General features: G+C 42.1%; 1 protein-coding gene across 2 annotated transcripts in view; it reads right to left on the reverse strand.

Moving 5' to 3' along the window:
- The window catches only part of ENOX1 (ecto-NOX disulfide-thiol exchanger 1), a 382,814-nt gene that overhangs the window by 9,590 nt on the left and 349,495 nt on the right, over window positions 1-23,729 (reverse strand). For both annotated transcript variants that reach the window (XM_076363460.1, XM_076363466.1), the window contains 2 exons: window positions 18,774-18,881; window positions 13,992-14,048 (listed from right to left, as the gene is read on the reverse strand). In XM_076363460.1, coding sequence (XP_076219575.1) covers window positions 13,992-14,048; window positions 18,774-18,881 — 165 coding nt within the window. The remainder of the gene's footprint in view (window positions 1-13,991; window positions 14,049-18,773; window positions 18,882-23,729) is intronic.

A 23,729-nucleotide genomic window follows, 5' to 3' on the forward strand; every position in this document is an offset into this window, starting at 1 on the left:
TGCAGCAGAATAGCCGAGCAGCATATGCCACCAGAGCTTGTATAGGTTAAGATGTAACTTTTGACTCCATCAGAGATAGAAAAGCAGTTTAAAAATAACAATTCCTGAGAGGGGAAGGAGAGAGCAGAGAGATGTATATTTGATATAACAGGCCCCAAACACAACACACTAGCAGTTTCAGATGGGATTAGAAGTTTTGTCAAGCAGTGATGCAGAGAAAGAAACTATATTCCCATTGGGAGCAACGAACAGATGGATTCTCATCTAATGCCTAGATTTGAGCCTGTGCAGAACATGTTGTATGATTTATAGGACAGTGTAAATGGATGCTAAAGGAAGTCACATCAAGTCTTCCTTAACTGTGTGTTGGTACAGGGGATAAAAGAGTAAAAAAATGGTTATGGGGCAGCCTGAGGAAACTAAGAGTGGCAAAGATAGCTACTCAGCAAATGACAGGCTTTAGAAGAAGGTTGCAGGTTATTGGAGGTTTGAAAAGGAGAGGTTTCTGCCATCCAAAACCACCTGCCTCACAGAATATGATACGTTAGACAACTCTGATGTATTCAGCTGCCAAAATAAGCTTGCACAGGCCATGAGAAAATCCAGGGTGTGTGCATGCTCACATAAAGGATTCAGTAGCAATGCTGCTAGGAATTAATAGTGATTTAAGAGAAATGGGCATAATTGTGTCTAAAAAATGAGTGTGAAATTCACCCAGAAGCCAGGCTAATTATAGCGCAAGTGAAAACCTTAAGTATCTGACTACACACTGCAGATACAAATCTGTACCTACGAAGCCTCTACAACAAATCCTCATGCAGTTAATTTGCACATTTTTAGAGGCACTACTTATGCCAACCCACAGAAACAAGACTTTTAAGAGTACAAAGGTGAATGAGGCAATAACTAATTGGAAACAAAGAGTTAGGTCACCTCTCTGACATGAGAAAAAGCTACTGATCACCAGATGCCTGAGGAAATTTACTTAATATATACTACATTACAGTATTTCCTTTCTTTCCTGGAGACCATCTTTTATTTGGCAAATTGTATTTTCTGAGGGCCTAAGCAGTCTCCTTCAGCAGGTTTCATTATAAAAGGATATTTTGCTACCATCTGTCAGTTACTGCATTAAAGGACAAGAACACAGCTGAGCATGTGCAAACCAATACTTATTAGAAGTGAAATGACCTTGCAAGAACTAAATACAGTATGTGGAAGGCTTAATCCAGGTTAAATCACACCTGGAGATCATTAGGGACCTGGCCCTATTCATTATTCACAAATTATGTCAGGTATCGGAGAACACGGAGGCCCGATTTGATGATGACAGCTCTAGAGCTGCTCAGCATGAATGCAACCATTCTGTGTGATGCTCTCACCATCTCCAGCTTGGAGCTTTTCCCTGCAAATGACACTTTCATCCATCAGCAGATGATGAAAAGACATGAATTTCCCTTGTGGGCTTGACAAACCCTATGATTCTGCAGATACCCCTTGGGACCAGCATTTTGATTCGGGGCTCCCTACTTTTGAAAGAGGGAGGGAAAGACAGAGAGAGAGTCTTTCTGGAAAACTTTCAGGACAACTTGCTGGTTAAAACAGAGGATGGCAAATAACAATTTTCTCACACGGACTATTCATTTCCACAGGCAGACTTCTGACACCACCACTGACACAGAGCTGATAGCTGTGGAGAGTCGTACATGGCAGTTTTTGCACATGGATGTATAACTCAGCCATGTCCTGGCCATAAGGTGGGACAGAAGTTGGGTTTGTATCATTCTCTCAGGTACCCTGGCTTCTTTTGGAAGCAAATGCAGAGGCATGGGCAAGTGGATTGGTCCAAAAGGTGCCTCGTCTCACTGTCCACCATGGCCCACCACAAAGCAGCTGGGTCCCACACTGTAGACACAGCAAATAAGAGCATGACTCCTGAGAGAGCTGCATTTGCCAGAGAGAGACACAGAAGTCCTGAAGAGTAGAAGAGATGTGGTGACTTTCTACAGAGGATAGTCGCAGGTACTGTAAGAACAAAAGGCTAGCTCTGCACTCCAGGGGACTAGCAGATCGGAAAGCCCTAGATATTTAGGCTGGATGACTTGGGTATTTCAGTCCTTCGTTGATTCCCCTCCCCCCATGGGAAAGTATGATATTAAATAAAAAGTTCTCAATCCAGACATCACTCATCCTCTACAGGCCAGTCTTGCACCAGTGCAAAAAAGCAGACAGAATATAAAATGTCTGCTCTTGCCTGGGGCTTCTCTCTTTAGCAAAAATGGTTCTCTTGAGCCTGAAAAGTTCTGTGATCCTGAAAACATATGCTAGCCAGCTTCCCTAAAAATGGAGGGAGTGAGGACTTGCCATTCCCCATAAACACTGACCAAGAGCTGAGCAGGGCTTGAACAGTAGCTGCCCTACCTGGAAACTACTCCTACCAAAGTGCAGTTCCCCATCACCCCTTGTTCAGGACTCTGCTTGAAAGGCAGAATATGGAATTTAATGAATTGAAGACACCTGGCATATGATCAGGATGCAAATGACAAATATCCAAAGAGCTGAAATACTCCCTCCGCTATCTGGGTAATCCAAATATTTTAAAAATACGTTTAAATCTAGGGAGAATGATGACTGCTTGCATATTGTCTTTAAAGAACTCATTCCCTTTGTTGTAGTATATGGGATTCTGCAGAATTGTGTGGTGAGGGGGTAAAAATAATATTATGCCTTCTGAAAGACCCAGTAAAAAAAAAAAAATCCTACCAGAGTCTGGAAGAGTTTGCAGGATATGTTGGCGTTTGTACTATATGTACAAAGCCAATTGTCTGAGGCATTAAAACAGTAGCAGAAGAAGGAAAGACTAGATGTTGGACACAGCAGGCACATGACAGAGCAACTGCTGAATGTAGTTAGATGTAAGGGATACACCACACTTTCTCATCAGCCAGGGGATTTATGAGGGAAAACGAGTTGGAGGAGGAAAAACTATGCATCTGAAACACAAGCAAAAATCTTGCAGCCTATTAACAGCAGGCCAGAGACATGCTGTAAGCTTGAAAAGAAAAGGTAATTTTGTGATTTTGATATCAGAAAGAACATACACATGTGATACCAAATCTGCAGTCCTTAAGCTCTAGAAAGGCAAACATGTACCTGCTCTGAGTCCACAGAACTGGGCTTAGGCTTCCGATGTGCTTGCCCAAACTGCTTATTGATGGCCAGGCAGGTTTGACGATTCTACTGCAAACATGGGTAGAAACTGGCCTGCGACATGACGACTGCATGTTTTTCATTTATTTTCATTTACCTGGGGATCTCTTAAAGTCTGGTATAGATGTGTTTGGTCTGCTGGTCTTTCTTTAAATGTACTTCAGACCCACATCTGAAAATTTAATCTTGCTGTTTTAAACTGAATGGAGCCTAATTCAATTTCCAATCAAATGAATGGAAGCCTTGCAATAGTTTCAATGCACATCAAGTCAGGCATCTTAAATTTATGGGGACATGCAAGGTTGAGGTACGGGACAACTTCTGACAGCTTAACATGGTTGTCAGTTGAGAATGGGCTACTGTTCTCACCTATGTTCTTATCCATGGTGAATACAAAATTATTCAATCCAAGTTGAGCTAAACTAAAATGAAAGAGCATATTTAAATTTAACTTAAATCAAATTTCCTTGCAAATGTGGCAATGTATGAGTACACTCACAGACAGTGATTGTGATTCAGATGATCACAGAATCACAAAATCACTCAGATGACCTTGGGAGGTCTCTAGTCCAACCTCCTGCTCAATGCAGGATCAGCTGCAGGGTCAGAGCTCATGGATGCGCAAAAAGGGGTAATAGTCCAATGGCTGGACAAGCCTCAGCAGTTTCTCTGCAACATCCCAGTTCCATGCCCTCATCAAATATGTGGAATGTGTCATCAACAGACAGGTGCCTCCATCGCCTGCAGAAGGGATTTTCCAACCACCATCACTTGCTGCTTCCTCCTGATACTTGTGATTAAAGTCTTATCTCCACAAGCACAAAGAAGGACAGAGGTACCATCACAGATGGGGAAAGCCCGATAACCTAATCAGAGAAAAGAGAGTCCCCTGACCTAGTGCCTCCCAGGGCTGTCACAGGAGAGCACCAGCCCCAGGGGTCGAGCGTGACAACTATCAAGACCAGTCAATGGAAATGCTCTATGGATCATCTTACAGACTGAGGGGGGCACTGCCTACAGGGGTATGGGACTTGTTAAGCGATGTAGGGGAAGAGCATCTTGGGATTGTACAAGACTTAGTTGAGGGTCCTTAGCGGGAAAACAAAAGGCAGGAAAAGGGAGGGATCATAGCGGTTTGGGAAGGGGATAAAAAGGACTGGTCACATGTAAACAGGTTGCTGGTCAATACACTTGTCTGGCCATGCCACGCCCTGATCAGTGCATTACACTCATTAAACTCAATTTCTAACTCTTTTCCTGGGTGAGGAACGATCTATTCTGTGTGCACGGGGGTGTGTAAGGGGGTCTGAGCACAGCAGCTGGAGTGGGACCAGGGGTCAGACAGCCGTGTGTCTGGGGTGCCGCAGTTAGGGAGACCACAGTGTGTGCGTATGCTGCTCTGTGATCACTGGTGAGCATCAAGCCAGACTAGCCACTGAGTATGATAATAAGCTTGGAAGCCGTGCATTGAAGTGGCCGTAGGTCTGGGATGGATCCAGGAGAGACCAGAGGCACTGCGCGTAACCTACTGAAGGGACCAGGGGGTCCAAGCCAGCAACTGGGGACATTGTGGGGTCTGGGGAATGACTAAAAGACCTGTTTTTGTGTGTGTGTATGCGTGAGGCAGAGGCCAGCTACGGGATAGGCTAAGAGTCAAAGGCCAGTTACTGGAGACATCCATATTGTATATATGTGTAAGTCTGCATATATATTTCCCACTAATGGGCCTTTATCCTGATCAGCCAGAAAGGGGAGCAAAATGAGGCCATCAGTGCTATTTGTGTTTATGAATGCTGAGTCTGTCTTGATCTGTGTGGCTGGCCATGTGTATATGTGTGCATGTGATGCATGTGTTGTATATGCGTGTTCGTGCACGTGCCTGTGTGGACTATGTGCTCAGCCTCGCTGCAGGTTGGTCACGTGGAGCTACGACCACCTCGCCCCTGTCTGGCTGCAGGATTCAGCAACTCCTGACAGCAGCACTGCTTGGTTTGGGCCAAATGGCTCTAATTCTTCCTTTAATGGAGCTTGTTCCCCTTCATGGGCTGCTACGGCACTGTGCTGCGCTGTGATGTGCGGAAATTTGGTTGAGTGTCTGAACTCTGAAAGTAACTCAAAATTCTCCAGGAACATCGTGTGTGTTACACAGCTCTTCTTTCAGCATGTCCTCTTACAGTGACTGCTTCTGACTCTCTGCTGACTGCTCCTCTAAAAATACTTTAATGGCTAGAAAATTGCTCATAATCTATGATTAATATAATTCTTTTGTTGCCGCAAATGAATTTATCTTGTGCTAGCAAATTAACTACTTCCTAGAAATATTATATTTTACATGGTCCTGGTTCCTCACAGCCTAAGAATTGATTTCAGTAAAGTGGCTGACATTGTTAGGTGGTTTTGCTGACACACTGTCTATATGTAGAGAGGTTTCTTGGCCTTTTCTATGTGCACTGGGATAACTCAGTTCACGGTAACAAATTACAGTGTTGCATCACGTATAAAAAGAATAAGGCAAGGAATGAGGCATCCAACCATCTGCCCAAAACCAGAGCTCTCACAAGCAGCCTGTGCTACTTTTAGAGTTAGCACCAGGTCACCAATACAGTAAAAAAGCCCTTGGTTTTTGGTGTTTTTTTCCCAGGGTCTCAGAGGATCCTTCTCCTACTACTGCCTACCTAGTGATGCAGAAGTACGTATTTGCCATATGCTACACTGCTGGTGAATGTTGTAACAGTTTTTGCTTGTGACTGGTCTATCATTAGAAATGATACAGACCAGGTGTCACCTTTTCATTCAGATCAAGTCTAAACTTGATAACTTTGTTTTGTGCTATGCAAGAAACCAGTGTTGGTTTTGTCAGCCACAGCACATTGTAATTACTTTTAAAGTGCACTAATATAGAAATTTACTTTTAAAGTACACTAATATAGAATTTACCAGAACTGTAAATTTAAGAGTGCAATGTTATTAACAAATAAACAGTTGACAACTGGGTTGAAAAATTATCTGGCATCAAAATTATAGGAACAACAATGAAGAAAAATTAGAACAGCAAATATAAGACCTTGCAAACGAAGCACTTCAAACGCACCTCTATGCATCTAAGATTAGTTTGTCTGATTTATCCTATGTGATAGAAGTGTTTTCAGGAGTGAAGATTAATTGTATTATGGTGCTCTTGACATCCTATTTTTCTGATCCATTTGCCAGAGAGATGCTTTTAACTTTTTCATTACAAAGCTTTTACTATTATAACTTTCACCTGCTGAGTTTAGGCAACTAGCAATAATCTGAAAATGCTTTTCTCATTGAAACTATCTCTTTATATTGTTCTCATTGTATTTGAGCACATCTATTTTATGGGAATGTATGTATGCAAAATGTGGATGACTAATATGAAAGTTACTTCATGCTTATTTTTAAAAGTATGATCAGGTTGCTTCATTTTCTAAAGCTGGATTTATGTGTAGGTTCCTGATGACTTAACACAGATGTTTTATGTGATGTGAAGATGGTTGTTTTGCAAGGGAAAAGGTAATTGTCATTTTGCACACTTTGTGTTAGGGAATTGCAGCAAACCAATGGTTGCCTGAACAAAAGGATCGCCTGCCCACGAGCTCTGCTGAAGTCGTTGTAGGAGGGGATACTTTTACTTGAGACTGAGAACTTGTGAAAGCCCTTTCAAATGCTCTTTAACACAAATATTGCTCTAGCAATCTCCTTGAGAATGATGCACTTCTGAAAAAAGGTTAAAGAGAGAAAAAAAAGGCATTTCGTTTCCTTTCTGGGATGTGTAGAATTGTTTTGAAAATGTCTTTGTTGAAATAAAAGGAAGTAATTGGGGGGTGGGGGGCAACAACCTTAAATGTTTTATGAGAGTGAATGGTTTTCAGCAAGGATTTGTATTTGAAAGATATTAATTTTAGGTATCTGAAAACCCAGGGCAACCCCCATATTCACAGGAATCTCCACATCTGAATATATGAAAAGTACTTGAAACAAACATTTTGGAGCTCTCATTCCTTTGGATTGGATCTTGATTAGGATGATGAACTCTTCTTCCAAGAAGAGTGTCTCCTGGGGATATTGAAGTTCCTTTCTCGCTTCTGTCACTGTTTGCTCTCTATTCCTTGGAGGACTTTAGCAGGTTGGAGAGAGTGTGAATGTGGTGTACAATCCCCAGGACTGCAGTAGCAGGCTTGTGGCTGAAGCAGAGGTGGCCCATCATCCTTCGGGGGGTTGCGGGGGAGCCTGAGTGCTCCAACAAGCCAATCTGCCTTGTACACTGTGTGGGTTAAGCACACAGCTGCATATGTATAAGGCTGAATGTTATTCCTCACTAGAAATGACGGGATGATTCCTGTATATGTGTGCAGTATAAATACTCCGGGAAAATGCTTCGGGATGAAAGGCTGCACATAATGATCAGATATTATTAAAATGTCAGGTAGCTCTGGGCATTGAAGAAATGTCTCCCTGTGGAGCTCATATGAAATTTAAAGTCAAAAAACTTTTGTGATTTGCTGAGTGGGTGGCTGAATGGGTTTTATCATTGTGTCTCAGAGTTCTCTCTTCTCCTCCTTCAGATGATGGGAATTCGCTCCAATCAAAAGCCAAGTTACAATGCCACTCTGACACTTTTAATTAGGGACAAGGGAAGTGGTGTGATTTCTTGCTGCACATTAACAAAGGGGTTATTGCTACAGCCCAGATCTGCTTTGGGTAGCACAGTCCGTGTCAGAATATACCTCGGTCTGCTGTAGCCATTTGCTCCCTGTAGGGTTAGATTGTGGCTGAAACCACAGAGACGGTGATTCAGCCAGCAGAGAGATCTGCACTGTGCTAATGAAACTCTATTGCTGTCCTCTAATGTGCCAAACGAGGGCTGGGGCGGCAAAGGGGGGGAACTCAGGGGAACTTGATCTATCAGTGTGTAAGAACTTCTGAAGGCTGAGCAGGCTCTTTGATAACATGGTCCTAAACAGCCAGTTAAACTCCTGTTATTTTTCAGGCCTCACGGCATTGAATTCATGAGGTGGTCATTCCTCATGCCTGCCGTGGTAAGTAGGAAAGCTGCTGATCTGCGAATGGTCATAGCTGCTTGAATTTATCATACTCCACATGCCTTAAATTGAAGGAAATGAAAAGAAATGAGTGATGGAAGGGCTACAAATAAATGCCTGGAATGGAAAAGGCAGGGAGTAGAAAGAGGCACGGCCACTTCTCAACCCCGGGTCCTGGCCCCACCGGGACAGAAGAACCTGAATACAAACAGTAAATGGGTCTCTGTAATCCCTGGGGGCTTTACGCCTCGCTCCAGTCAGGATGCAGGGTTCTTGCACCTTCTTCTAACAACATAACACGCCCATGATGAGAAACCAAACCCCACACCACTCTCTCCTCAAGGGGCTATCCTCATCCTTGCACTGCACCATTACTCTTGCTTGTTCTCTTTAGACAATTAACTGCATTTGTTAAATGAATTAGTCGACCGAATACAATCTTGCAAAGGGGAACAGTTACGACAGAGGGGCTGGAGAGTGCACGTAGCTCATGTTCTTCTCAGGAAATGCAGCTTTGAACCTTCTCAGGTGGAGGAGAGAAGCAAACCCCAACTTCTGGCATTCCCTGCGAGGGATGTAACCCTTGAGCTCACGGATGTGGAAAGGCTGCCAGCACCCTCTCCCTACCCTCAAATGCAGCCAGCTGTCACCACCTCACTTTTTGCAGCACCCACCTGCTCCCATGTGCTCCAGAAATGCCTGCTGCAAGGCCAGAGGACCCCAGCCAAGCCAAGGCAGCTGCTCCCTGACTCATGTCAGCTTGCTGAGGCTGAGGTTCACAGCTTATGAACCCCAGGAACCCAGGAAGCTCAGACAGAAAAGAAACACACGTTTCCTGACGTATGCAAGCCCTGCACTGGGGTTTTCTGGCCTATAACTTTAGGCCCAAATTGGTTTTATATTAGCCATGTAGGACACATTTTTTATCACAAGCCTGTGTTGTTCTGCAAAGAGCAAGCCTTTTGAAGAGTAGGCTAGCCAAGAAATGGCTGTTGCACTCACAAGGAAGTGAAGCAAAAGCATCAGCAATCACTTGGGATCTTCATCAATAAAGGTGACCAACTTTTGTCCCGTAGTCCCGAACCGCTGGGACGATTTGAGCAGGCCTTGCACTCTTCTAGCTCCCTCTCCTCTCCCTGTGTTCAAGGGCCCATCACCTGGCTTGATGTGAGGCAGTCACACAGCATGGAGGTGCCCCATCCTATGGCAGGTGCGTACTAACACGTACACTGACATGGGACGTCCACAGCAGGTACCCTTGGGTGCTTCTATTAAAGGTTTGCATAGTGAACTATAAGAACTGAACTCTGATGACTTTGATGGAATTACAGACTTCTCCAAAAATTAAAGGGGATTAGCTTTTTAAAACTTTGCCCGGCTTGTTGCAAAAATGAGCCTCATTTAAAAGCTGTCTTTACTTGTCTTTGGTAAAGATCATCAGTGATTAATACTATGTGCAAAGAGAAGACTAGGGTGTAGTTAGGAATAGCATCACTTTCAGTGTAGCATAAAGTGAGCAATTTAGTAAAATGGTTGAAATATTTCACCCTGGCTATACTCCTCCTCAGAGTCAGGGATCATCTGGTAACGGCTTGAAAAGCAGATACAGAGGGGAAAAATGAAAGGCAGAATCAACATCAAATGTAAGATGCTTGGTTGAACTTGAGAAATGCACTGATAACAGCTTCAAGCATTCAAATGGAAAAATGCATCCCTACTTAATATTATTGATTTCATGTCTGGAGAAAAACCCACAGAATATTGTGTCCAAGCTGCTGGAGATGCTAACTGGAGGCAGACAGTCGAATGAGGTCAAAGTCATTACTTTGTTCAAACAATGAAACTCAAACAGAGCAAAAAGCTGGTGAAAAAACCCTGTGGTGAAATCAGTTTCACTCTCTGAAACATACTCATTTTATTATGCCTTCATGATAATGAAGTAACCCTAAAAGTCTTTTGGTGAAATCCTGGCTTTTTAACCTGATGGGAATTTAATTATTGACTTCAACAGAGTCAGGACTTCACCATGCAATTCCAATCTGGGCATTCAAAATCCTTCTGTGACTGTGACTCATCTCTTGCTTTGGTCTGAACTTGGAAGACTGATACTCTTGACTACCATTTTATGGCACTTTTACAAAGGGCAGAAGTTATTCACAGGAGCTATCCTCCATCTAAGGAAGGCAGATACCTGTCAAGGGAGAGCGCCAAACTGGAAGAAGATCACTGAGTACTTCTAAAGTGAGGCTTGTGTAAAAAATCTCCCTTTCTCCATTAACAACAGAGGGATACCATGGATGATAACCTTCCCACCCCCAAAACAGGGATATATTCATCAAGGCTATGTAACTGCATTTGCATGCAGTGCCCTATGTATACCGAACTCAGCAGTGAGGAAAAGGAGATCTTTGATCAAAACACAGAATTAACCCATACACAAGAGGCTCCACAGAAAGGCACTGAACTTACAGAAACAGTGGAATAATAAATTGCCTTTATAGAGTTAGCCACAAAACATGTGATTAGCATTTTCAGTTTGCAAAATGTTCTCTACTCCAGCACACCTCCCAAGCAAGATTTTTTGTCACATGGGGACTAATCAGGTCCCAAGAGTCTGGGAACATCCTGGAAGAGGATTATATCTGAAATTATTGGCCATTATTTTCTCTTCAGTTAAGACAGAGATGTGAATTAAATATCATTATATGCAGCAATGAAAAGGAAATTAAAAGGGGGGCAGATTAGAAGCAAGAAGCAATCTTTTCCTAACTGCAGGGCTGAAGGAAATGAATGCTCAATGACAGCACCTCTGGCAGTCCTGGGTGTTGAAGTCTCTGTTAACACCAGGCCAGGATCCCGGGCTTTACGTACCGCTTGAGCCTGACATTTGGCCTTTCCTGCCACAGAGTATAGCTGGGAAATGTCAACAGCCATAACAAATATTATTGCATGTACCTGGCAAGTCACTCATGAAACACCCTTATGACTGTTTACAGAGCTTTGTAAGATGGTTTTGCTTTCTGGAAATAACAGATGTACTGGCAATACACTAAAATTTCTGGTTTTTTCCCCCCGGATTTGTGTGTGAACTGCCATGGCAGGGAGGGTAACATTTCAATTGTTCCAGCCTCTTAGTTAACTGTGCTCAATTCTCCTGCAAAAACAGGAGAAAAAAGATGAAGATTCATCCATTTATAGGTTGGGCACATTTCAGGAGGGATGTTTTTCTTTTTCCAAAGGTGTCCAGATCCTTGTTTCCTGTTCAGGATGGTCTCACATAATGGAAATGTAGATGACACACCAGGATAGGTCTAAGTATATATTTTCATCTATATCTGCTTTTGCTAAGAAAAATATTTCCAGGTTTTATTTTAAGAAACAATATTTTCTTATGTAAAATATGATGCAGACCAGTGCCATCAGCAGAAAGCCTGAGGACTGCAGAAAATAATCTTTTTAAGATTACAGTATGGGCTTTCTTGATGCGTATGCACTGTGCCTAAAGTTTCTACTGTCCTTTCTACGAGCCTGATTTTCTGCAAAGTAATCTAAATATGCCATAGTGTGAAGATTAGATTGTGTGTTCAGTGTATAGACATACGTTGCCATTTTTCCTTACCAACACCTCCCACTATTGCTCTGCATGTAAAGGTATTTCATTTGCTGAATTCAACCTGTCAACTGTAACAAATATGTCCTAATCCCATTATATGCATCACAGTTCACTAACAACCACGTAGGAGCCACCAAGCCTTTTTCTCTTTGATCATCCCAGATTTGCACACTGGCCAAGGGCAAGAACCATGAAGTCTGCTGAGAATAGATGTGGAGAGACAACCTGCAAGGCACAACACCTGAGCACTACATATTTGACATAAATGACAATTGTTTAAAAAGTACCTCAACTTCCATTTTACAAAGTTCATTACTGTAGCAAATGCTTTAACATCCATTCTTTCCCTCTATTTCTCTATTTCCATTTGTGCTGCTATGCCTTCCCTGATTTCATGGTGGCATAATTGTTGAACACATGGCTTCAACTGTGACTCAATAATTGTAGCTGTCTGGTTTCCCTCTTCACCACTAATTTCAGTATTGACTTCTTTTCTTAGGAGTCTAATATCACTATGAGATCATCGTTGGAAGAGCTCATGGCAGAGAGGGGCAGAAAATAGAGTTTCTATCCTATGGAAAATGCAGGCATTTAAACAATTCCTGCAATTACGAACTGAAACAAAACATTACATTGTGAAAAATTTACCATTAACCAAAGATTCTGAAATATTTTGTTTTAGACATCTGGGAATGATGTACTGAAACACTCTCTTTACACAATTGAAATGTTTCATTTTAATGCTATTTCAACCTTCATATTATATAAAAATAAAACTTTCAGGCTCTTCAGTTTTATCCAGTTACATATGAGCCAGAATGATAAAAGTTGAATCATTTAGGTAATTTTCCTTTGAAACATTTCAATCTTGCAAAACATTGTTTCATCCACATTTTTGGAGAGGAAGCAAGTTCCTTTAGAAAGTTTCTAAGTCTCACATTTCTGAATTCCTTTAGGAAACTTGCAACCAGCTGTTGTACAAAGACAAGTTTTAGGTAGCAAATGTGAGCATTTCCAGATCATGAGTGGATTAATGTCTTTATTTCGGTTTGCAAACAGGATCTTTCAAAGGGCAATGAGACGCTGTGCAGACAGACTGCAATTGCAGATTTGTTGGAGCTATCAGACAATATTGAATGTCTCCTGTCCAAATGCTGAGAGCTATGAGGCTCTATCGACTTCACTGCAGGAACAGACCACAGTGAATGAGATTCAGGAAAGGATTAAAAAGGAGAGGACAACATTTCCTTATCACAAAGCAGTTCACAAAATTTGAGCCTTCCATTCAGGTTTAAAATAAAACTGCTTTCCTGGCTGTGCCATTAGACAACACATTGACTAAAATAGATGTTAAAGTATATTAGTGTTCAGACTATTGCTAGTTCTCTTGGCTAGGAGGAAGATATCTTATATAATCAGTTTTAATTTTCATATGTTTATGACAAAGCTGCACGGTTTGGATGACAAACATAGCAGGAAAGTTCCTTTTTTCTCTCTCCCCTTATCCAAATTGCTGTTTTGACTGCAATCATTAACAGAATAACAGAAGCATTTTTTTGGTAGCAGGTTTTAAAAAACATGACCTTAACAAGTCCTTTAACAATTTTGGACAAAATAATGACTCAATGAATTAATTTAGTCCTCTTGTGCAAATTAACTGTTTTCAAATTATACACGTGTATATGAATCACTTGACTCAGAACTGAAATATGGCCAGACTTGCTCAGCTGCAAGGTGGCAGCCACAGAGACAAAAGGTATAACTTTATAGCTTGAGTAATCCTGGACAGGACACTAAGGCAAAGCATTTCTCTTGAAGTCGTTTCCATGGTATCTTTAACACCCACATACAGCAAGTAGGACATTGGTTGTTAAAGTCTCACCCAAATAAATCCTACAAAGTAAATTGCATGGAACTCAATTTATCTACCTCGAAATGAAGTTTGCTGGGCTTTGAACCTGTGGCTTCAGGAAAAAAAACAGGCACTTCAAACCTGATGTGCAAATCATTCAGCCGTTCTATCAGCTTTAAGACATAGTAAATTTGAGACCGTATGCATGCATATATATATATATCTAAATCTATACATAGATAGCTGTACCTACATTTGCCTGAGATTCATCGTGCCCATTGATTTCTGCTAGTTCCTTGGCGCTTTTTAACTGCAAAGAGTAAACAAAAAACAAAACAGAACAAAACAAGAACATTACTCGAGTATTTCACACAGTTATCTTTGATTTAGTTGTAGGAGCATTTTATAAAGCTTCCAATGAGAAAAACAGATGGAGCATATAATTCTAATGAGTTTTTGCTCAAACCATTTTGAAACCAACATACTTAAGGCTTGATAGGTTGACAAAAAAAAAAAGGAAAATAATAAGACTGGGTCATTATTTTTTAAATAATAAGATTAGAATGCAGTTTGAAGGCATAAGAAGTGTACAGAATTGGCTCTCAAGAATAATAAATTATTTAATTTCCCATTCTTGTTGCTATTAATTTAAACTTTACAATATTTGCAAGTTGCCACTAGCTAAATAGTGTTTTGCTAATGATTACTTTTGAATGATATATTTTGAGCTGTTTAAGATGCCAAAGTGCTACTGTACGTTTCCTTCCTGAGGAAGCATCTAAATAACTGACATGGCTCCTGGGTATGACAGAAAAGGAGTTGAAGAGAAGAACAGCTCTTTTATTTAACCGGTGGCAGGAAGAACTGAGGAGACACTGCCAATTCCAAATATATGATCTGACCCAAAATGTTTTTTTTTCCTTCTGAATTAGCTTTCTGGGGAAAATCCAGGATTACATTGAGGATTGTAAAAATCATTCCCAAGAGATTTAAGGAATGTCCTAGCTCATGTCTTGAGCCACAGTGAAATATGCAGTTGTTCATCCTGTGATTGAGCAAACACAGAAAGGAGGAGACACTGCAGTTCTCCTGAGCCTATAATCCGTGGAGGTTTGTACGCTTAAATGAAGCGCTCAGAACCATTTACTCTTTAGGTAAATCTCCGAAGAGTGATGTTTTTATTCTAACAATTCAGAGTAGATATCTGGGGTGAGGGGAGATGGGGAACAATAAACAGAACTTTCCTCTGCATTCCTTGTTTTTTGCCAAAGAAGCTGGGGTTGATGTAACTGTTGATGATACAGCTGTGATCCTGAATGACAACAGTCCCAAAATCCAGGTGAAAGGAACACTATTATGTTTCGATTAGGTGTCTGACTCAGAAGCGTTGGCAGACTACCACCCTAGGGCAGCTAGGTTACCTCCATCATCTTTTTGTGTGTGGCAGCAACAGCTAAACTGCGTGTGATTCAGTTCCCGGCTTCTCACAGTTTCCGATCTGACAATTAAAGTAAGGTCTCTGTATACCTTATTATGCAGGGCTGTAAACTGCACCAGTTCAGGAACTGCTGCTCAAGCCACTAAACCGGTCCTGATGGAGAGGGAAGGGGGCGGCAATCCCTGATAAAGCAGTACAAAGGATAGCTGGGGACTGCAAACTCATCAGGTGTCCTGGTTCAATTCACTGATACTCATCTTTCAATACCCTCGAAAAGTTTGCAATTTATACTGACAGCAGGGTGATGCATTTCCAATCAATGCTACATGTTTTCCCTGCAATGAAAAAATAACCATCCTGTGAAACCACCTCACTGTGAGAATGGCTGGTAGGAATGAGCCGAGAGGGCTACTTCCAGCCAAGCACCAAAGTTAGGTATTTCTGCATCGCGGTGCGACCAAAAGAGACATTTCCTGATTCTGCCAATTCTTCATTACAGAAATTCACCTCACGTGAGCAGTCCTGTTGAGTTCAGCTGAACTACTCATCTGAATATGAGGTCAGGAGAGCATGCTCGGGTACGTAAAACTGCTCCGCACGCTAATGCCATGTCCTGAGTGCTCAGGGATTGCTGTTCATTACTTACCTTTCGCCCTTCCTTTGCCAGGCTGATAAAGTGCCGTCACCCCTTGGTGACTGCCGGCTTCCTGGGCAATGCTCCGCATGCGTTCTGCTGGTGACATACCACTCCCCCATCAGCCACACAGGTGTTTGACAGGAGAGTGGGCTCAGCCTCTAGCCTACGTTGGTCTGGCAGGCTTTCACCTCACCGTGGTTTCTCACCATCACCGCCCTGGCACTGCTCCACCGGTTAATCTAACTCTAATGCAGACAGGATGCTTGAGACTTTCCATCTCTTTTATTGCCTGCCATGCTCAGAAAAGGATGCCAGAGCTCAGGAAAGAAGGTGCTAGCATCCACATCTACAACAGGACCACTGCAGTAGGAGGTGGAGGTGAACCATTGCAGATAATGGTGGAAAACTTGTGGGTAGAGAATGTGCAGCTGCATTCCCATGGGCTAAATGAAGTCCCTTTTTTTCCAATATTGTTTTTTCTAAATGAAAATTTAAATTATATTCTTCTCTCACATCCTAAATAGTGAAATGTTGGAATAGGAACATCAGAAAAACATACAATATTGGAAAAACAGGACTTGCCTTACCCCCTAGGCAGGCTCCATTGCAGGTCGGTGGTGAACGTGATGTTACCAGCAGAGAGCATGCTGAGGCAACACACTGAACTAGGGCCAGTAACAACCAAGAGCCTACCTGAAAGGAAAGGAGAAGGCTTGAGGAGTTAGAAGTCTCTGATGCACCTAATGCTGCAGTGGGGTAGGTCTGACACAAACCAGTGGGTGTGAATCCCTCTGACAAGAGCTGGCGGCCACGGGCCAGATCTGATCCAGAAGCCTTTTGGTTACAGTAATGCAAGATGGTGCATGAGCAAACGGGACCTCTCCCAGCAGGATGTCCCAGCCTGGACACGGCTGCGTTAGTGCAACTGGATCAATGTGAGACGCTGCTGAGCCAGCAGACGTGCTCAGACACAAATGCACCTCTCCGTGCAAGCATGCCTGTGGTGAAGCAGGGTGGGATCCCTCTGCCAGCTTGAGATGAAAAGGCAGATTTTAGCAAACATATCACAAAAACGAGTCATATAATCAAGGCGGGAGCCCGGTGCTATTTATTTTTGAAAGAAATGTTCATATTTACTTGACTCCGCCGGATGATTTTCAATACCCATTGTGGATAAAACACACAGATGAGCTGTGGTGCTGGTAAAGGAAAGCTGTGAGCCTTGGCAAGTGGGGGTCATTACTGCTAGGGCTTCTGCTCTTCTGGAAAGTTTTGGAACTGGTTCAGGGTTGTTGGAGAAGCACACTGGCTGCGTAGCACTCCTTAGGAATTCTGGCTACTTACAGTCTTGGCCTTAGGCGTGTTTCAGAGCTAATTCTCAAGAGAAATGCAGATCCATCCTGCTTTTCTTCCAGCTACTGTTTCGTCTGTCTGCCTAGCATGAGCGCACATTTGATTCGCAATTAGTAGGAGTCTGCAGAGATTCAAAAGTCTTGCCCTGGTGGTCCCTACTGGGGCGCAGTATTGTAAGATCTTCCTATATGTTTTTGCAGCATTTAATTGCTACCAAGATATAAAATAACTTAATGAAATTTCATTCTTTCTTTTTTTTTTTTAGAGTATTTTATAACGTTATACCTTGAATGCCATGTAAAAATGTAAATGAGATGCAATTAACTCAAGAGATCTGGTGGATTCTGTGTTTATAAAGATTTGTCATTACCAAATCCATTCTTCCTCATGATGTTTTGTGTAACACAGTCTTGCATCAGCTCTCATTTAGAAGGTTATCTTTGTAACTGTAAGTGCTAAGAACATGTATCTGAACATAAAAGCTTTATTTTTTTCCAGAGTCTAAATTATTAGTTCCTAGAATACATTTGTCACTAGATATGTTCAAAGGCAAATGCTAGATGTGGAACAATGTCACAGCTTTCATAATGACATTTAAAAAATCTGAAATAAGCCTAATTTACTTTTCCCAATATGTACATTAAATGTATAAATCTGTCTGCAGACATATTCAGACATACATGCTGAAAAATCTTGAACATAAGAATCATCACCATTTTGAATCTCTGCCATCTAAGCAATTCAGATCCCACAGTCTTTAAACTGCACTTACTTAACCAAGTCACTAAATATTTTAGCTCAAAGTTTATATAGAAAGGATTAAAATAAGGTCTCAAAGCAGAGACTGTGCCTGTGCAGCACAGGTGGGGATTTGGAATTTCAGTGTGTCCAAGCCACGTGGTCTATACAGACAACATGTATTTGTGCACGCTGTGCTTGTACACAATGCACTGTTTCATCTCCAGATTTACAGATTTAGCACCAGATTTTCTTTTTGCTGTGTAACTATCCATCTTACCATGCTTATAAAACAATACTATCAAATATACTTCTCAGTGTCATAGAACACCTTAATATCAAAGAAGGTGTGATAATCGGATTTACAGAGGTTTGCTTCTCACTGCTTAAATAAGTGCATTGATAACTACTTTTTTAATGCCATTATAATAAAGTTCTTCGTATACTCATATCTGCATGAATAACACAGGAGATGCCAAGCTCCTTTTTTTTAATACTAGTCTTAAAAGAAAGAGCTGTTTTGTTTCAGGTATATTTAACTCTCTCAACATTTTTTTTAATTCAGAGCGAAAACACACATCACTGATATCTATATAGAATAACATAAGAGGAAATGTTACTCCACATGAAATTCAATATTGGACAGTATGAAAATAAGGGTCCCTTTTCACTCTGTTTTCTCAAACTGTGTTAGCCTCAGCTGTGTTCACAAATGCTAATCAGAGCAGACACACAGGCCACAAAAGGTTATGTCTTGCTCACAGCATATTCTGTGGTCAGACTCCTATGGATTTTGGAGGTGAAGCCATGAGTCCTCCGTCCCCTTTGCATGCCTAAGCCAGCATTTTTCTCCCACCAGAAACACTCACCTGTTCCTGCAGGACTTTAAGCATCGCTTGTGTATGTGTTTGCTCTTCCTTGGCTTGCTCCAGTTCGGATTTTTTGTTATTTAATTCTTCCTGTATGCTCAGCAATTGCTGCACAAAGAAAAGAAGTTTCTGGTTACCATCATCTGGATCCAAAGCGGTTTTAAATCCTCAGTTTGATAAATCCTCATTTGAAACAACGCTTTGCGGTCTGGTCCGACATTTATTATTGTTGCATAATCTGATGTGTGTAACTGGACCAGAGGTAAATTATTTTCATCTGCATCTCCTTCTGCAGCAGTGCTCCACGAGTAATGCATCTGTTAATGTGTGTTAAGCCATTTGTTACATTAAAGTAGAAACTCCTGGTACAGTATATCACCCTCAGAGTGACTGTCACATTCATCTGAACCAAAATCTTATTTGTAGAAGTATATGCGGTGTTTTTAATAATACTAGGGTAAACACTATGGTACATAAATAATTTAAAAGCACAGCCCTTTAATATAATTAGTCGTTGGCCCACAGCCATTTTAATTCTATGCAAAGCAATATTCTGGAAAGCTTTCACACTGAGTTGCCAAGAAGACAAAAGCTTTCCTTTTTTTCCCTTGTGCTGTGATATTTTATTAGATGAGGAAGACTGACACCCTACAATCAATATATCAGCCAGGAAGACTGCTGATCTGAACTGTCAAAACAAAAAGGTATGACCAAAACCTATTTTTATGAAGAGAATTCTGGGATGTAGGGACATCTTTAAAAGCCCACGTCCCCTGGTCTTGGCTAGCTTTAGGTTCTGCATAGATTTATTGTGACTGTCAAGAGCAGGTCAGTAGATTTAGTTGATTCTGAAATGATTATATAATTTTTTATTGATATGATGAATGTTAGACACTGATGAAGAGCAAGAGGAGACAAACATGGGATTAAAAAGTTTATGGTGCTTTCCCTTAGTGATCAAGAAAGGAAACTATGATTTGCTGGGGCAACATATTGCTTGTAAGCACACTCCTTTTTAGGGACTACTTGAACAAGGAATTGCTTTACTAACTTGCGTTACTGATCTAACCATGTATCTAAGCATCTAAAGCTTAGTTTATGCTTGTGCTTAGGACTGGTAACTCTGACTCAAACCGATGTTGCAGGTGTTCAGCATCTTGGTAAGTTACAGATAGCAAACCTAGAAATAGCCCCTGGCCTTGTTCCACTGCACTGGAAGTTGCAGGCATCAAAGGACTTGGTGCCAGTATTGTTTTCAGAGCTGCTTGGAAACAGACGACATTCCAGGGACTGATGGAGTTATTAGTAGTGTATTTCTGTTGTAAGTGAACACTAGTATGATGGATTAATTCAGCCACTGAAGTAAAAATACATGTGGGTATATGTCTGGTTATATCTCACACACTCTGCAGTCCAGCTGGGTTAGCTTTTTGATGGATCTTGCAGCCTGCACTGCTCCCTGGGAGCCTTCAAGAGACATTCAGGTATGTGTATTCACTCTACCACAGCACAAGAGCATTTCAAGTCTCAAGATTTTACATGAAATAACAAAGTCTGTTCCACTGAGGCTCTTGCCCAACCAACTTTTGTGTGGGAAGCTCTACTTTGGCATTTCCTGACCAGGGATGGATTGCCACCTCAGGCCTGTGTTCATCTTGCCTGTCGGGTACTACTCCCTACACTTTCAGAAGATACACTGAATTTGTGTATACTGTCATATGTCACACACTGATACCCATGCAGGTCCTTAGCACAGCTATAGCTTTCCAGACATTTCATAACTTTTTAGCCCAGAAAGGACCATTTGTCACCTCATGTAACCTCCTGTTATTACAGACCATTAAGCTTCACCCAGGATAGCTCTAGCTGATGTCTGCAATTTAGAAAGAAGGGACTCCAATCCTTGGAAGAGAAGCAGAGCATACAAGACACCAGAAAGATAGCATAAGCCTTTTCAAGGGTCACTAGCTGAGACACCTGAGGTTTGGTAAGCAGATGTGTCATCTAATAGGGGCTGGTGAAATGTCCTTTCCTTCCCGGCTGCAACCTGTTGGACCTTACACACCTGAACATGGAAAGGGTTGTTAAGATAAAGGATTCTTTGCCCCCCACCTCAGAGTCTTCTCTGAGCAGTTATGTCTCACCAGTGTGGACAGCCGCTGATGATTCAAAGAGAGGAGCCAAAATGAACGAAATGATCCCCACACAAAGCCATGAATGCATCTAGCCAATTATGTACTGGGGGAGGGAAGTCCTTCTTTTCCTCTCCAGGCAATCAGCTGAAACCTTGAAGCATGGGATTTGATTATCGTCATTGTCTCAGTGCGGTGCTGCAAGTACTAGGGAGTCTGAGGAGGACCTCACAAGAGATCTTGTTTGCTCCACAGCCTCTGAAGAAAGTGAATAGCCATGCACATCCAAGGAGAACATCACCACCATCCAGACTGCACCTTCATCCTGGTTCAGAGATTTTACTTCAGCTTCTGGGAGAAACCCTAGAGCCCATGCTTCTGAACAATATAAACTCCCATCTGGAAGACTCCAAGTGAGTTTTCAGTCCATCTCTGCCCCTAAAAAGCCTTTTCACTACTGAATGACTGTTACAAATGGGAAACCAAGTTTCACTTATGGATTGAACTTGTTACACTTCCACCGAACCGAAATCTCCTTCCCCATCCTACCCACCCCCTCCCCATGGCTCCTCCATGGCCAAGTTTTACATACCGCAGATCAGCTCACAAACTTCTGCTGTTTTATTTTCACATCTCCCACTGTGATCTCCCACTGTGATTTAGTCTAATTATATCCCTTTTCCTTTGATCCTGACTTTTTCTGTTTTGTGTTTAAGGCAATTTATCCAAAACTGTCCGAGCATGGGAGGAAGTGGTGTGGAAGACACTCCTGAGAGCACGAGAGAGAGAGACGCTCCCTGCTCGCATCTTTGTACTTGGCTCTGGACCAGCCAGGAACAGGAATCCCAGGAAAACATCCAACATGCTCAGTTTCCCTGGGGTAAGAGAGTGTGCATTCTGGTTGCAGAATGAGCTGCAAAGAACTTGATATGAGATAAAACCTTCCAGCAGTCTTAACGGTTAAACTGTCAACTACTGCGTGCTTACTGTGTGTGCATAGGGTCATATTTTCAAAGACAGCAAATGGGTCTTATTTTCAGGGGGGTGGAAAATGGAGTGTCTATAACTAAGGTACCATATTCCCAGTCACACGTAAGGTTTTTCCTTCACAGAACTGGGACCTTCCCATTCGACCCCCAAAGACGTCAGAGTTGTTTAAACCTTGTAGCCATCCCCTGGGGGTTTAACCTTCTTTCTCTTTTTCTCCCTCATAGTTATCTCTAAAAGCTGCAGAACCTGCTCATTTTGCATGGGTCAGGTTCTGAGGTTTCTTTTTCCTGAGTGCTTGATGCCACCACCAGGAAGTTGTAACAAGGCAGTTATACCTGCCAAACAGCATATTTTTCCCTTCTAGTCTCATTTTAGAAAACGAAGAAATAGCTTTGACTGAAAAAAAAAATCAGCCTAAGACAGACGGACACCCTGAAAAATTTCAGCACAAACACGTGATCTTTGGCAAAATTAGAAGCAAATGGGAAGAGGATCTTATACTGGCAGGAATGAGCCAAGTTTCATAACAGGGACTGCTGTCATGCCTGCTTATTAACAGACAGCCTCTCCGTAAAGATTGTAATGAATGACACCAAGATGATGGTATTTAATTATTCAAAATTATTTTGTTTTTCACATAAATGTGCTTATTAAAAATTGATCCTATAGATATTTCTTCTTCCCTTCAGATTGCTTGCAAGTATACACCACAATCAATTAAAATAAAAAATCGTTCTTGGTTTTAATGTTTGTGCTGTCTGATACTGTTCCTCCTACTTTGCCACCTCATCCAGCATTTCTGCCAGAGCTTCCCCCCGTGCCCACCCACGCACACAGCATTTGCTACCCCGCTTCCCACCTGTTATATCCTGGTGGCTTGTCTCACAGCTACTGCCAGCACAGCTATCAAAGTGTCTCTTCCTTCAATCTTGTCTCACCTCTCTGGCCATTTCCTTTAAGCCCTGATGTCCCCAACTTTGTGGCACAGCCATGGCATTCAGACAGCAGTTCCCCAGTTCCCTCACGCAAAGGAGTGACTTCTTGCTTACACAGCCAGGAAATACCTGGCTCATCCTTCTGTTGTCTTCCAATGGTCCTCAGCGTGCAATTCTTTGGGTCTCTGAGGGTCCCCTGCAAGTTATGCAAGGGTCTTTTCCCTGAGCCAAAATCCCAGTGTCAGGAAGCAGAAAAGCATCTCACGGTGCTTATCGCAGCTCTGAGGATCCTGGAGAGAGACACCTGCACAGCCCAGAGCTCCACCAGCACCAGTCTGGAAGCTCAGCTGGTCTATGTGCAACCAAAACCATTTGTCACCATGGCTGCCAGGTTGACCCTAAGCCGTGTAGTAGGTCCAGATAAGACTGATAGATGTCACTGATATCCTCTTACTGGCATTTCCAGAGAGGAGACAGGAAAAGAGAAAGAATTAACCTGCAGGTTGTCTCTCCAGAGATCAATCAATGTGTTTTAGACAAAAAAGTGCAAGACAGATTGCTTGTTTCCAGTGGCAGCTCTGGAGCTGCTCTGTATAGAAATGGTAAATATCACTCTCCAGCGTTAAACTTCCTTCATTCATGAGGACCAAATCCTCCCTGTACATAAGCGGGTAGCTAATTTCTTTATATGGGGGGAAGGGTATGTGTGTTTTATTTTGCTTTTTTCACGCATTCCCTTTTCCAGCACTGAATCTGTCAGAGACAGTTCAGTACCACCCATATTGCGTAGATCTCAAAAGTGCAGACAGAAAATTACCATCTTAAACCAGTCTTCGCAGCTTCTGAAACATTAAATATAGACGGCATTATTGAAGCCAGCTGAATTACTCAGACTGTGT

Source organism: Aptenodytes patagonicus, chromosome 1 (genome assembly GCF_965638725.1).
Source record: "Aptenodytes patagonicus chromosome 1, bAptPat1.pri.cur, whole genome shotgun sequence".
Classification (NCBI taxonomy): domain Eukaryota; kingdom Metazoa; phylum Chordata; class Aves; order Sphenisciformes; family Spheniscidae; genus Aptenodytes; species Aptenodytes patagonicus.